The sequence below is a fragment of the Salmo salar genome, chromosome 22 (genome assembly GCF_965601325.2).
Source record: "Salmo salar chromosome 22, fSalSal1, whole genome shotgun sequence".
NCBI classification, from domain to species: domain Eukaryota; kingdom Metazoa; phylum Chordata; class Actinopteri; order Salmoniformes; family Salmonidae; genus Salmo; species Salmo salar.
This window is the reverse complement of record NC_138312.1, coordinates 39,615,691-39,628,242: the sequence shown is the minus strand read 5'-3', so window position 1 is coordinate 39,628,242 and position 12,552 is coordinate 39,615,691. Positions and strand designations below refer to the sequence as shown.

Here is a 12,552-nt window from a genome sequence, read left to right as displayed (position 1 = left end):
GCTCAAATGCATTAAGAAGGAAAAATTCCACAAATGTTCAATTAAATGCATTCCAGGTGATTACATCATGAAGCTGGTTGAGAGAATGCCAAGAGTGTGCAAAGCTGTCATCAGGGCAAAGGGTGGTTACTTTAAAGAATCTCAAATTAATTTTGATTTGTTTAACACTTTTTTGGTTACTACATGATACCATATGTGTTATTTCCTACTTTGATGTCTTCACTATTATTCTACAATGTAATAATAAACAAAAACCCTGGAATGCGTATGTGTGTCCAAACTTTTGACTGGTACTATATATATATATATATATATATATATATATATATATATATATATATATATATATACACTGCTCAAAAAAATAAAGGGAACACTTAAACAACACAATGTAACTCCAAGTCAATCACACTTCTGTGAAATCAAACTGTCCACTTAGGAAGCAACACTGATTGACAATAAATTTCACATGCTGTTGTGCAAATGGAATAGACAACAGGTGGAAATTATAGGCAATTAGCAAGACACCACCAATAAAGGAGTGGTTCTGCAGGTGGTGACCACAGACCACTTCTCAGTTCCTATGCTTCCTGGCTGATGTTTTGGTCACTTTTGAATGCTGGCGGTGCTTTCACTCTAGTGGTAGCATGAGACGGAGTCTACAACCCACACAAGTGGCTCAGATAGTGCAGCTCATCCAGGATGGCACATCAATGCGAGCTGTGGCAAGAAGGTTTGCTGTGTCTGTCAGCGTAGTGTCCAGAGCATGGAGGCGCTACCAGGAGACAGGCCAGTACATCAGGAGATGTGGAGGAGGCCGTAGGAGGGCAACTACCCAGCAGCAGCCTTTGTGCAGCCTTTGTGCAAGGAGGAGCAGGAGGAGCACTGCCAGAGCCCTGCAAAATGACCTCCAGCAGGCCACAAATGTGCATGTGTCTGCTCAAACGGTCAGAAACAGACTCCATGAGGGTGGTATGAGGGCCCGACGTCCACAGGTGGGGGTTGTGCTTACAGCCCAACACCGTGCAGGACGTTTGGCATTTGCCAGAGAACACCAAGATTGGCAAATTCGCCACTGGCGCCCTGTGCTCTTCACAGATGAAAGCAGGTTCACACTGAGCACATGTGACAGACATGACAGTCTGGAGACGCCGTGGAGAACGTTCTGCTGCCTGCAACATCCTCCAGCATGACCGGTTTGGCGGTGGGTCAGTCATGGTGTGGGGTGGCATTTCTTTGGGGGGCCGCACAGCCCTCCATGTGCTCACCAGAGGTATCCTGACTGCCATTAGGTACCGAGATGAGATCCTCAGACCCCTTGTGAGACCATATGCTGGTGCGGTTGGCCCTGGGTTCCTCCTAATGCAAGACAATGCTAGACCTCATGTGGCTGGAGTGAGTCAGCAGTTCCTGCAAGAGGAAGGCATTGATGCTATGGACTGGCCCGCCCGCTCCCCAGACCTGAATCCAATTGAGCACATCTGGGACATCATGTCGCGCTCCATCCACCAACGCCACGTTGCACCACAGACTGTCCAGGAGTTGGCGGATGCTTTAGTCCAGGTCTGGGAGGAGATCCCTCAGGAGACCATCCGCCACCTCATCAGGAGCATGCCCAGGCGTTGTAGGGAGGTCATACAGGCACGTGGAGGCCACACACACTACTGAGCCTCATTTGGACTTGTTTTAAGGACATTACATCAAAGTTGGATCAGCCTGTAGTGTGGTTTTCCACTTTAATTTTGAGTGTGACTCCAAATCCAGACCTCCATGGGTTGATAAATTGGATTTCCATTGATTATTGTTGTGTGATTTTGTTGTCAGCACATTCAACTATGTAAAGAAAAAAGTATTTAATAAGATTATTTCATTCAGATCTAGGATGTGTTATTTTAGTGTTCCCTTTATTTTTTTGAGCAGTATATATATGTATATATTTTTTTAAATAATGAATTGCAGTAATATGAGATCTGTATGAAAAACTTTTACATTTGACAGTTTTGTAATTTAGCAGAAGCTTTTATCCAGAACAACTTACAGTAAGTGCATTCATCTTAATGAATGTCTGTCTATGGAGAGTGCATGACTGTGTGCTCGAATTTATACACCTGTCAGCAACGGGTGTGGCTAAAATAGCCAAATCCACTCATTTGAAGGGGTGTCCACATACTTTTGTATATATAGTAGGCCACACAAGCTCACGGAACGGAACCTCCGAATGCTGAAGCTCGTAGCGCGTAAAAATCGTCTGTCCTCTGTTGCAACACTCACTACAGGGTTCCAAACTGCCTCTGGAAGCAACGTCAGCACAAGAACTGTTCGTCGGGAGCTTCATAAAATGGGTTTCCATGGCCGAGCAACTGCACACAAGCCTAAGATCACCATGTGCAATGCCAAGCAGCGGCTGAAGTGGTGTGAAGCTCGCCGCCATTGGACTCTGGAGCAGTGGAAACGCTCTCTCTGCCAGGAGAACGCTATCTGCCCCAATGCATAGTTCCAGCTGTAAAGTTTGGTAGAGGAGGAATAATGGTCTGGGGCTGTTGTTCATGGTTCGGGCTAGGCCCCTTAGTTCCAGTGAAGGGAAATCTTAACGCTACAGCATACAATGACATTCTAGATGATTCTGTGTTCCAACTTTGTGGCAACAGTTTGGGGAAGGCCCTTTCCTGTTTCAGCATGACAATGCCCCAGTGCACAAAGCGAGGTCGTTGTGGAAGAACTTGACTGGCCTTCAAAGAGCCCTGATAGTGTGCTTCGCAGAGCTTTACATGTTGTTTCAGAAGTCAGTGTGATGAATGAAACCTTTGTTTTCTGAGCCAAGGACAGTGATCTTGACAGCCTTCATGGGCCACACAACAAACTGTAGTAGAGGAGGCACAGACAGCACACTGTAAAAGAGGGGGCACAGACAGCACACTGTAAAAGCAGGGGCACAGACAGCACACTGTGAAAGAGGGGGCACAGAAAGCACACTGTGAAAGAGGAGGCACAGACAGCACACTGCAGAGGTGGCACAGACAGCACACTGTGAAAGAGGGGGCACAGAAAGCACACTGTGAAAGAGGGGGCACAGAAAGCACACTGTGAAAGAGGGGGCACAGAAAGCACACTGTGAAAGAGGGGGCACAGAAAGCACACTGTGAAAGAGGAGGAACAGACAGCACACTGCAGAGGTGGCACAGACAGCACACTGGGAAAGAGAGGGCACAGACAACAATTTACTTTACACTGAAAACACTCCGATATAAGTTGTATGGAGATATCAATGTTATGTAACTTGAAAAATAAATAAATGCCCCTCGTTTGTTGCTATGGCAATGGCCCTCTGGACTCTGAGCACCTGTGCACCTTGTGTGAGCACCCTCTCCCATGTCTTTTCTCCAGCACACTTTTTGCTCCCTGATTAGTCCCTTACAAAAACTTACCTCTGGCCTGTGCCTCCCACACAAAGACTGCAACCCATCAGTCAATTATAAATTAACGTTTAGGATTTATAATGTTTAGGTGTGAATAAAACCTATCAATAATCAATAATTACAGATCAGTTCACAGAATACCTATGCTCAATTAAATTGTGCGGCATTACAAAAAACGTGCTAATTTGCACAAGCATACACTCAGTAATACACGCACGTCACACACACACACAAGTTGCTTTGTAGATGGAGTGATCGGTGATTCCTTTCTTCATACCCATATGAATAATTAAGAACTATTTGCACTAAGTCTGTATCAATCACCAAATCTCAGGTCATTACCTGAAGCCTCATAGAACACTACCACTGAAGTTTCACAGAACTAGTGTTGCGAAACTGGGAATCCATAACTGGGATTTCTGGAAACCCTGAGAATTTGGGGAAAGTGACCAGATTTTTGCACCTTACATGACATAACATTACTGGACTACTGAAATTCCTCAGGACATTACCACTGAAGCTCCATGGTTAAGCTAGTGCTGGAGGCTAGTGGAGTTGACTTCTCTGACACAAGCATACAGTTTGATATTTGTGGATACAATGTCACATATAGCACTGGACACAGGGTAGGCGGTATCATCTTTATATTTTTTGTACTAATTATGCATTGAGTGTTCTGTGTGTTTTATTATAATGTTTCTAATTAAAGAGACATTGGGGGCGCGGCACTGCTGCCAGACCCTGAGCTCACCTGCATGAATTGTTTTTTTGTTTATAGTTATATCTGGGGGTGCAACTTTCACTGGGGACAGGGGGGACATGTACCCCCACATTCTGAAATACCATTTTTGTCCCCCCAGTTTTATAATTGGAATGTGATACAAAATGAGGCAAAGGTGTGCTTTAGGACCATTCGGAAGACTCTGAGTGGTCGGGTAGGCTGTGTTGAGTGTTTATCAGACTGGATAAAAAATAAAAAAAACATTAATAATACAAACAAAATGGTCGGTGAATAACATTGCAGCTTTGAAACAAGAACTTACAATTAATTACAAACACAAAGTCCGCATTTCAGGACATGCATATATGCTAAGCACAAATACTGCTGCAGCGATGCTACACTTCTAAAGCCAAAGTTGCGCACCTGGTTATATCGTTACATTTTGTTTTGTTTTGTCTCAATCCAAGTGCGTCGGAAATTAGAAAGTGTATTGTACACACTCTCTTTAATAAATGGGTCACTTTAATAACGCCATTTTAATAATGTTTGCATATCTTGCGTTAATCATCTCATATGTTTACAGTGGCGGATTTAGGTATAGGCGACATGGGCATCTTCCCAGGGGCAGCGCGGGGCGCCCGCACAAAAACATTTGGAATGGTGACATTTGCACAATCAATTTTCTATTGCTCATTTGCACATTACGTCAATGATATCATGTGACCATTTGGGACTGTGGATCAATTAACCTTGTCGGAGTGGGTGCCCTGATTCTAGTATGTGAGCTAGGCATGCTACTGCCTGGGAAGGTCTCCCACTCAGAAGTACGAGATGGGGAGGGGGGCGGGGGTAGGTTGACCTCAGGTCTCCCCACTGGAAGCCCGAGGTAGGGGGAGCGGGGAATCTATCAAATAGTGCACCTATAACTTTGTACAGTGCTAAATACATGTGTAAATCAGTCACACTATGAAATGCTACCAAATAAACCACAATTCATTCATAATACTGTGAACATAAATTTTCACAGACATTGTTGCATTTTCTTCTGGTTTGTGTAAAATCGTTAAGAATAATATAAAACCAGTCTGCACACCACCAAAGGTGAATTGGTTTAGTCTTGACTCTTGGGTGACAGTGTTGGGGGATGGGTAATGTATTGATGCTTGAGTGCCAAATCAACACAAATTTGTTTCTATTACTTATTTTTTATATTTATGAGTCTTATTTTTGTACATATTTGTATATTTATATAGTTTTAAATGTTATGATTATTTATTTATGTTGTTCCAAATATCTGAATAAAAATTACAGTTAGTGCAGAATGGTGCTTTATGGGGGGGGCTGAAGTGGGGGTTCGCTAAGGGAGCCATACAAGCTAGAACCGCCAGTATGTACAGTATATACTGTATTTTATACCATCTATTGCATTTTGCCTATGCAGCTCGGTCATTGCTCATTGATACATTTAGATGTATATATTCTTATTCCATTCCTTTATTAGGTAGTTGTTGTGGAATTGTTAGATTACTTGTTAGATATTGCTGCACTGTCGAACTAGAAGCACAAGCATTTCGCTACACTCGCAATAACATCTGCTAACCATGTGTATGTGACCAATAAAATGTGATTTGATTTGGTGTGTGACCTTCTTAATCCTAATCTCCATAATATGCAGAAAACGTTACAATCACTACAGGGGGTTGTATGGATTCAGTGAGTAAATCAACCACCATCACCTACTCCCGTGAGTTTCTGCTCACTTTCAAAAACAGCATTGCCTTAAATGATGGTTGTTCTACAAAGTCAAAAAGGGAAACTAAGAAGCGAGGCTCAAGAGATGGTGTTAGGAACAGACTACGGAGGCGGGAAAGCCTTCACCTGCTCCCGGTGATAACCCTGTCAAATGTGTGGTCACTAAATAATAAACTGGATGAGTTATCGGCAAGGGCTACATTTGAAGAGGATTTTAGGATAAGTAATTGAATCTGCTTTACAGAAACGTGGCTCAAGCAGGACAATATTGACGTGAACATTGATGGATACGCTGTTATTAGAGCAGATCGAGACAAAAGAACATCACATACTGTAAATCAATAGGTGGGGCCGTGGGGCTATGTATCTTTGTAGATAATACTTGCGCTATTTGTGTTTGGGGATTTTAATACACTCTCCCTCTGCTAGCACCTCCCCACTCTGCAACAGTATGTCACCTGTCCAACTCGCTCAACTCGCATCCTGGACCAGTGCTATGTCAAGGTAGAGGATGCATACAAGGCAGTGTGCAGAGCACTGATCGGGAAATCATACCATCATACCAACGTTATTAATCTCCTACCGAGATACAGGCAGCAGGTGAAACGTGAAAAACCCGTAGAGAAATCCATTCAGGTATGGACAGAGAGTAGAGAGAATGATTGCTTTGACGTCACAGACTGGAAGGTGTTCTTTGACTCGTGCAGGCATCCCCACGAGTTGACAGACAGCATCACATCATACATCCAGTTCTGTGAGGATACTGTCATTAACACAAAAACATTCAGAGTATTTCCGAACAACAAACCCTGGTGTCTAAGGACTTGAAAATGAGCCTCAATTAAAGGAAGTTTGCATTCCTGAAAGGAGATACTGATGCTGTAAAGGAGAAAGAAAATGAATTCAGGTCAAAATGGGGAAAGCTAAAAAGGACTTCAAGGATAACGTGGAGCAGCAGTTCTGTACAGGCAGTCCAAGACAAGCATGGGAAGGGCTTAATTCAATGATGGGAAGAGAAAGGAAAAGAGAGAACAATAAAAGTGCAGACTGTTCATCCTTTGTAAACGACTGAGGATGCTACCCTGACCTCGGTAAACACGGTGGCTTTCAACTTGCAAAATCATATGCACACATGTATTTATTGATTTTAGTTCAGCTTTCAATACAATGCAAAGACAAACACTCCTGAAACGACTACTGGACCTGAATGTCAACGGATCAAGGACTTTTTAACTGACAGCCCACAGAGGGTCCTCATGAATGGGGCCCTCTCTGATGAGCTGACCCTGAACACAGGGGCGCCCAGGGGTGTGTCCTTTCACCGCTGTTGTTTTCTATCTACACTAATGAGATGAAGAACCAATGAAATAATGTGACCCTTTTCAAGTACATGGATGACATGGCTCTGGTAGGATTCTATTTTTAAAGATGCTAAGTCAGATGGGGACAGCTAATTTAAACAGACCAACAACCTTCATGAATGGTGCCGGTCAAGTGCCCTCCACATCAATGTGGAAAAGACAAAGGATCTGATCATCAATGGCAACAACTTGCCAATGTCCCAACCACTCTCTCCGAACAACCAACCTGTGGATGTGGTTAAGTGTTTGAAATCAAGTCAAATTTTATTTATCACATGAGCCAAATAGAACAGGTGTACACCTTACAGTGAAATGCTTACTTACAAACCCTTAACCAACAATGCAGTAAAATAAAAATAGCGAGGCCATATACACGGGGTACATGGTACAGAGTCAATGTGCGGGAGCACCGGTTAGTCAAGATTAGTCAAATACCTAGGAACACAAATTGATAACAAGCTGAGTTTTGCAGACTGTATTTTTTTTTTAAAGCAAGCCAGTGCCTGTTTTTAATCAGGAAATTGAGGTCATCCAGGATGTTCTGGAGAGTGTGTACAGCAGCTTGGTGGAGAGCATCCTCACGTTCAACATGACAGTCTGATATGGTAATCAGAGCGTGAGGAGCAAAAGCAAACTGAACAGAATAGTAAATGTAGCCAGCAAAGTAATTGGTCGACCACAGGCACATTTGAGCAGTCTGTTCCACAAAGCAACCAAAAAGAAGGCACTGGCTGTCATTGGCGACCCCTCCCACCCTCTACACCCTCAGTTGGAGAGGCTTCCCTCTGGCCGGTGCTTCAGAATGCCCATGGCCAAGAAGAACGTGTTCAAGCATTCGTTCCTTGTGCAGTTGGACTACTAAATGCAAAGTAAATTGTATCAGTATATATACATATCTATCCAGTGCAGTTGAGACAGCAGTCAGTTGTGAGTGAATGTATCAGTGTCCTCTGATTTTAGTGTATGCAACATGACTGGTGTGTATGGGGTGAGAATGTATGTGTATATGATCCTTTTAATGGAAGGTGATGCCAAAGAAAAATGTCCATCCTGGACGAACAATACAGTTGTATTCTATTATTTTGATAACTCTAACATTTATTTATTTGGGTTTAGGTTTAAATAAATACAATTCAATTTAAATTCAATTCAAGGGCTTTATTGGCATGGGAAACATTTGTTAATGTGGCCAAGGCAAGTGAAGTAACTACTCCAGCTCGTTAGGTGGCAGTGTTCTGGAATATATAAGTCACATCTACGTGTGCGCATTAGTTCGACATGTTGACATTGTCGAGATGTGAAAGATTGCCACGTTGGAACTGCGTTTATGTGAAATTTGACGAAGTACAGCGTTATTTAACGTTTATGGGTAACAAATGCTGGACAATATTTGTTGAGATCTAGCGTCATGACGACGCCATCTGTTCGCGTGTTTCATAAACTAGAGGGATTGTTTTCCATTTACAAACCCCCCGGTGTCCACTGGAAACTCGTCCGGGATACCGTCAAGACAAACCTGCTCAAAGGTACTATAACGTTACTGACACTAGTATTTACTTTTGCACTACAAATGCAAAATAATCCCCCATGTTGTTATTTTGATAATTGCATGCTTAATTGTAGTTTGATTAATCCGGCTATAATACACAGTTAATTGGTATATTCAGCCTGGAAATAATGCCTGCAAAATCGTGTAAATGTACCTTACAAGCCAGAATGTTGAATAAAATTACATTTAAGCTTACTCTACCTGTTGTCTGTGCGGTTTGCACTATAGTTGCTTGTAATTTGAGACAAAATATCCACAGGAAAGTATTGTTTATCCGACATTTTAGAGAGCCGGTAATGTTTAGTAGTAACGTTATATGGTTGAGTTGCTACTGCTGTTACCTAATGGGTTTACCACTTAACAAGAAATGCCAGCAAGGGATTTCCTGTCACATGTCCAGTTCATTCACAGCAGTGCAGTTGAAGGAAATTAGAGAATAATTTTACATCTTACATTTCTAGTCATTTAGCGTACGCTCTTATCCAGAGAGCATAGATTTTCAGAAAAAATATTCGTCCTGGTCCCCCTGGGAATCGAACCCACAACCCTGGCATTTCAACCGCCATGTTCTACTAACTGAGTTGGACGGGACCGATGATGTTGATGCAATCTCTCTCCAAAGGGATAAATGCTGCCCCTCCTCCAGCCCCTCGTCAGCGGGTCCAGTTCCTGGCTGAGCCCACCGGTGTTGTGGCTGAGGGTTCCAATGAGCTCACCCTGTCTGTAGCCTCTGTCCCAACTCTGGCTCATCACCCTCTGGGTATGTTCAGGTTCACTGTACAATCACTTCCAAGTCTTTCATGACCTGTCCCTTACACAACCTATAAGTGCTTTCACTTGTATTTTAAAGGTGAGGCTCTCCATATCGTAATGATGCTGGATTTGTGTGAATTCAATAACGGTCTTACTGTTTTCATGTCAGTGAGTGGACCTGAGTTCCAGCACATAGGAGTAGGAGTGGGACATCGCCTGGACGTATTTTCCTCTGGAGTTCTAGGTGGGACTTTCTGTCATGTCCTCCAAATTACAAAAAAAAAAATATATATATATATATATTGCTGAGGGATATGCTCATTTGAACCACATCGGGCCTGCATTACTGCACCGATATAAGTTTTCATGTTTGATCATGTACATCATCATGGCATCTGTTTCTCCTCAGTTCTTGGTGTTGGCCAGGCAAACAAGGCTCTGACTGATCTCTACAGATCTCATGTCACTAGAGTAAGCATTCATCTCTATTTATGTTACAAGTAAAAGAGCGTACAGTTTATTGGAGGTGGAAAATCCATATGGCATCGTTCTGATAGAATGCTGAGATTGCCATGATGCATTTTTTGTTCAACTTTCGATAATTTATTCAGGATTATACATTGGAAGGTGAATTGGGGATGGCCACAGATAATTTCTCTCACACAGGCCGCCTCATAGAGAGGACCACATATGGTAGGTACAGCAGCACTTTATTTTTTTCTGCCTTGCACCTTATTGTAATAAATACAGAATCTATAAAAACATTATCTTGACTGTGTAGTAACCCTTGACATGCCCTCCAGATCACATCACACGGGACAAGCTGGAGAGAGTCCTGGCCATGATGCAAGGATCCAATCAGAAGGCCCTGCTCACGTACGTCCACCATTCATTCTAGTTCTGTGGTCCACCTCTTATCCCTCTCTGTTCACCTTACTTGATCTACTCACTGAACCAAGGTTTATTGCAATTAGAGCATTCCCATAGACCTGTACCAATTCAACCCCATTACTTACCAAACTAATGCTGTGATATAAGTGCCAGTCAGTTGTTGTCAGTGCCAGTGAAAGCTTATTTATTATTTTTGCTATACCTAGTGTGTGGAGCAGTGTAGGATAACTGTTTGTTCTGGCAGGTACTCTAAGGTGGACATGAGCACCCAGGAGGCCTATGAGCTGGCTGTGAAGGGGGAACTGCATCCCGACGGGAAGTCTCCCCCTATTATGACAGGCCTGCGTTTATTACACTTCCAACCACCCCATTTTACCTTGGGTAAATGTATTGCCACCTCCAGTTTCACCTGTACTGTACAACACTTGATAGACACTTGATCACACACAGTACCAGTACACACAAAGACACAGGGACACACTCGCATGCAATAGGACTTGGCACATGGCTCTTTCTAACTGATGAACTGCAACAGACACCTTGTTGCATTAGATTCATATCCGGTATTCTTGAATAGTGGGGCAATTCCATGATGACAGAGTGACACGGAGACTGATTTTTCACTTTAAAATGTATGCCAAACCAAAACCAATGATTGCAAAGTTAAACAAACCATACAACTCTATGCACAAGAACTACAGTATAAATTGTTAAAAGTAGTTATTGTGCATAGTTGTATGGTTTGTTTAACTTTGCAATCATTGGTTTTTGTTTGACATACAGTATTATGTTACCGTGGAACTGCCCAGTGCTCAATTCAATTTATACTTCAATTTTTACACTTGACCCTCTTTCCCCAATACATGTGTAAATATTGTACTATAAATCAAATCTGTTACCGTGAAATTGCCCAGTGCTCAATTCAATGTATACACTCCCCTCCCCCTTACCCAATACATGTGTAAATATGGTACTATAAATTGTGCCTTCCTGTATTATACATATGCTCAAATGTTAATTCTATTCTACTGCCATTTATTTGATGTTCATATTCTTATTTTTTTTACTATTTCATATTGTTATTGCATTGTCAAGAAGGAACCTGCAAGTAAGCATTTCGTTGGACAATGTATACCATGCGTGTCCCATACATACGACTAATACAACTTGAAACTTGCTAGTTCAGTTTGGTACATTTCAGTATCCAGTTTTCTCCCTCTCACAGAGGTGCAGTGTTTGAATGAAACCCAGCGGTACCTGTGCAGAATCCTGCATGAAGTGGGCTTGGAGCTCCGCAGCACGGCCGTATGTAAGGGAGTGCGCCGCACTCGAGACGGACCCTTCACCCTACAACACGCCTTGACCCATCAACACTGGACTTCCCCAGATGTCATACAGGCCATCAGACAGTACTGCTCTTCCAGAAAGGCTAGCAAAGCCAAGCACACACAGCCAGGGAAGGATACAGGAACAGCCAGTCAGAGACAGGAAATGGCAGAAGAAGCAGCAGTCACAGGTGATTCCCACCGGTTACACTCTGTATTGACATCAAAAGCATTTGGCTCTTGATGTCCTTGGAATAGATATCCTTGAAAGCTACATCAGCCTCAAAACATACTGGTTTTAGTCAATGAAGATGTAGCCTCTGCCACAGGCTTTCACCTCACCTACGAGTGCGAAGCCTGGAGCCAAGGCTAATGAAGATGTGGCTGTTGGAAAGCTTTATTTTTTTTAATTTTTTTTCATGTGCAATGTCAGCTTTCATTATGCCAATGTAAAATGTATGACCTGTTTGTCAGTCAGTGTCTGTTCTTTTAAATTAAAATATACCAAATTATGTGATCATCTCAATCTGTAGGGGGAAATAAGCTAATAAATATTCTTAGTTCTAAGAAACACCAGTGAGTAGCTTGTGAGCCATCCCAACATTAGCCCTTGATCATGACTCTCATTTCCATTCCATTACACACAAGTCATTGGGTGAAGGCATCTTCTGTATAGGGGTTTTGTTAAGATCCCTGACGCTTGTTTTGAACATTAACACGCATTGCTTGCAGTACAGTTCTGGAAACATAAGGACCTTATCTTTCATATCAGCAAGCAATAAGT

General features: G+C 42.6%; 1 protein-coding gene across 1 annotated transcript; it reads left to right on the top strand.

Moving 5' to 3' along the window:
- The first annotated feature begins 8,491 nt into the window (after positions 1–8,491).
- Positions 8,492–12,280, top strand: trub2 (TruB pseudouridine (psi) synthase family member 2). Its single transcript, XM_014167856.3, has 8 exons — positions 8,492–8,776; positions 9,422–9,559; positions 9,722–9,796; positions 9,962–10,023; positions 10,164–10,245; positions 10,356–10,428; positions 10,688–10,824; positions 11,669–12,280. The coding sequence occupies exons 1-8, from the start codon at positions 8,659–8,661 to the stop codon at positions 12,010–12,012; spliced, it is 1,029 nt and encodes a 342-aa protein (XP_014023331.1). The 5' UTR covers positions 8,492–8,658; the 3' UTR covers positions 12,013–12,280.
- The last annotated feature ends 272 nt before the right edge of the window (positions 12,281–12,552 follow it).

Bases quoted from the DNA above. Each gene is read 5' to 3' on its own strand.
- trub2 (XM_014167856.3), top strand. From the start codon at position 8,659: ATGACGACGCCATCTGTTCGCGTGTTTCATAAACTAGAGGGATTGTTT. The intron at 9,797-9,961 runs GTGGGACTTTCT...GTTTCTCCTCAG, and splicing joins ATTTTCCTCTGGAGTTCTAG to TTCTTGGTGTTGGCCAGGCA. The intron at 10,825-11,668 runs GTAAATGTATTG...TCCCTCTCACAG, and splicing joins ACCACCCCATTTTACCTTGG to AGGTGCAGTGTTTGAATGAA.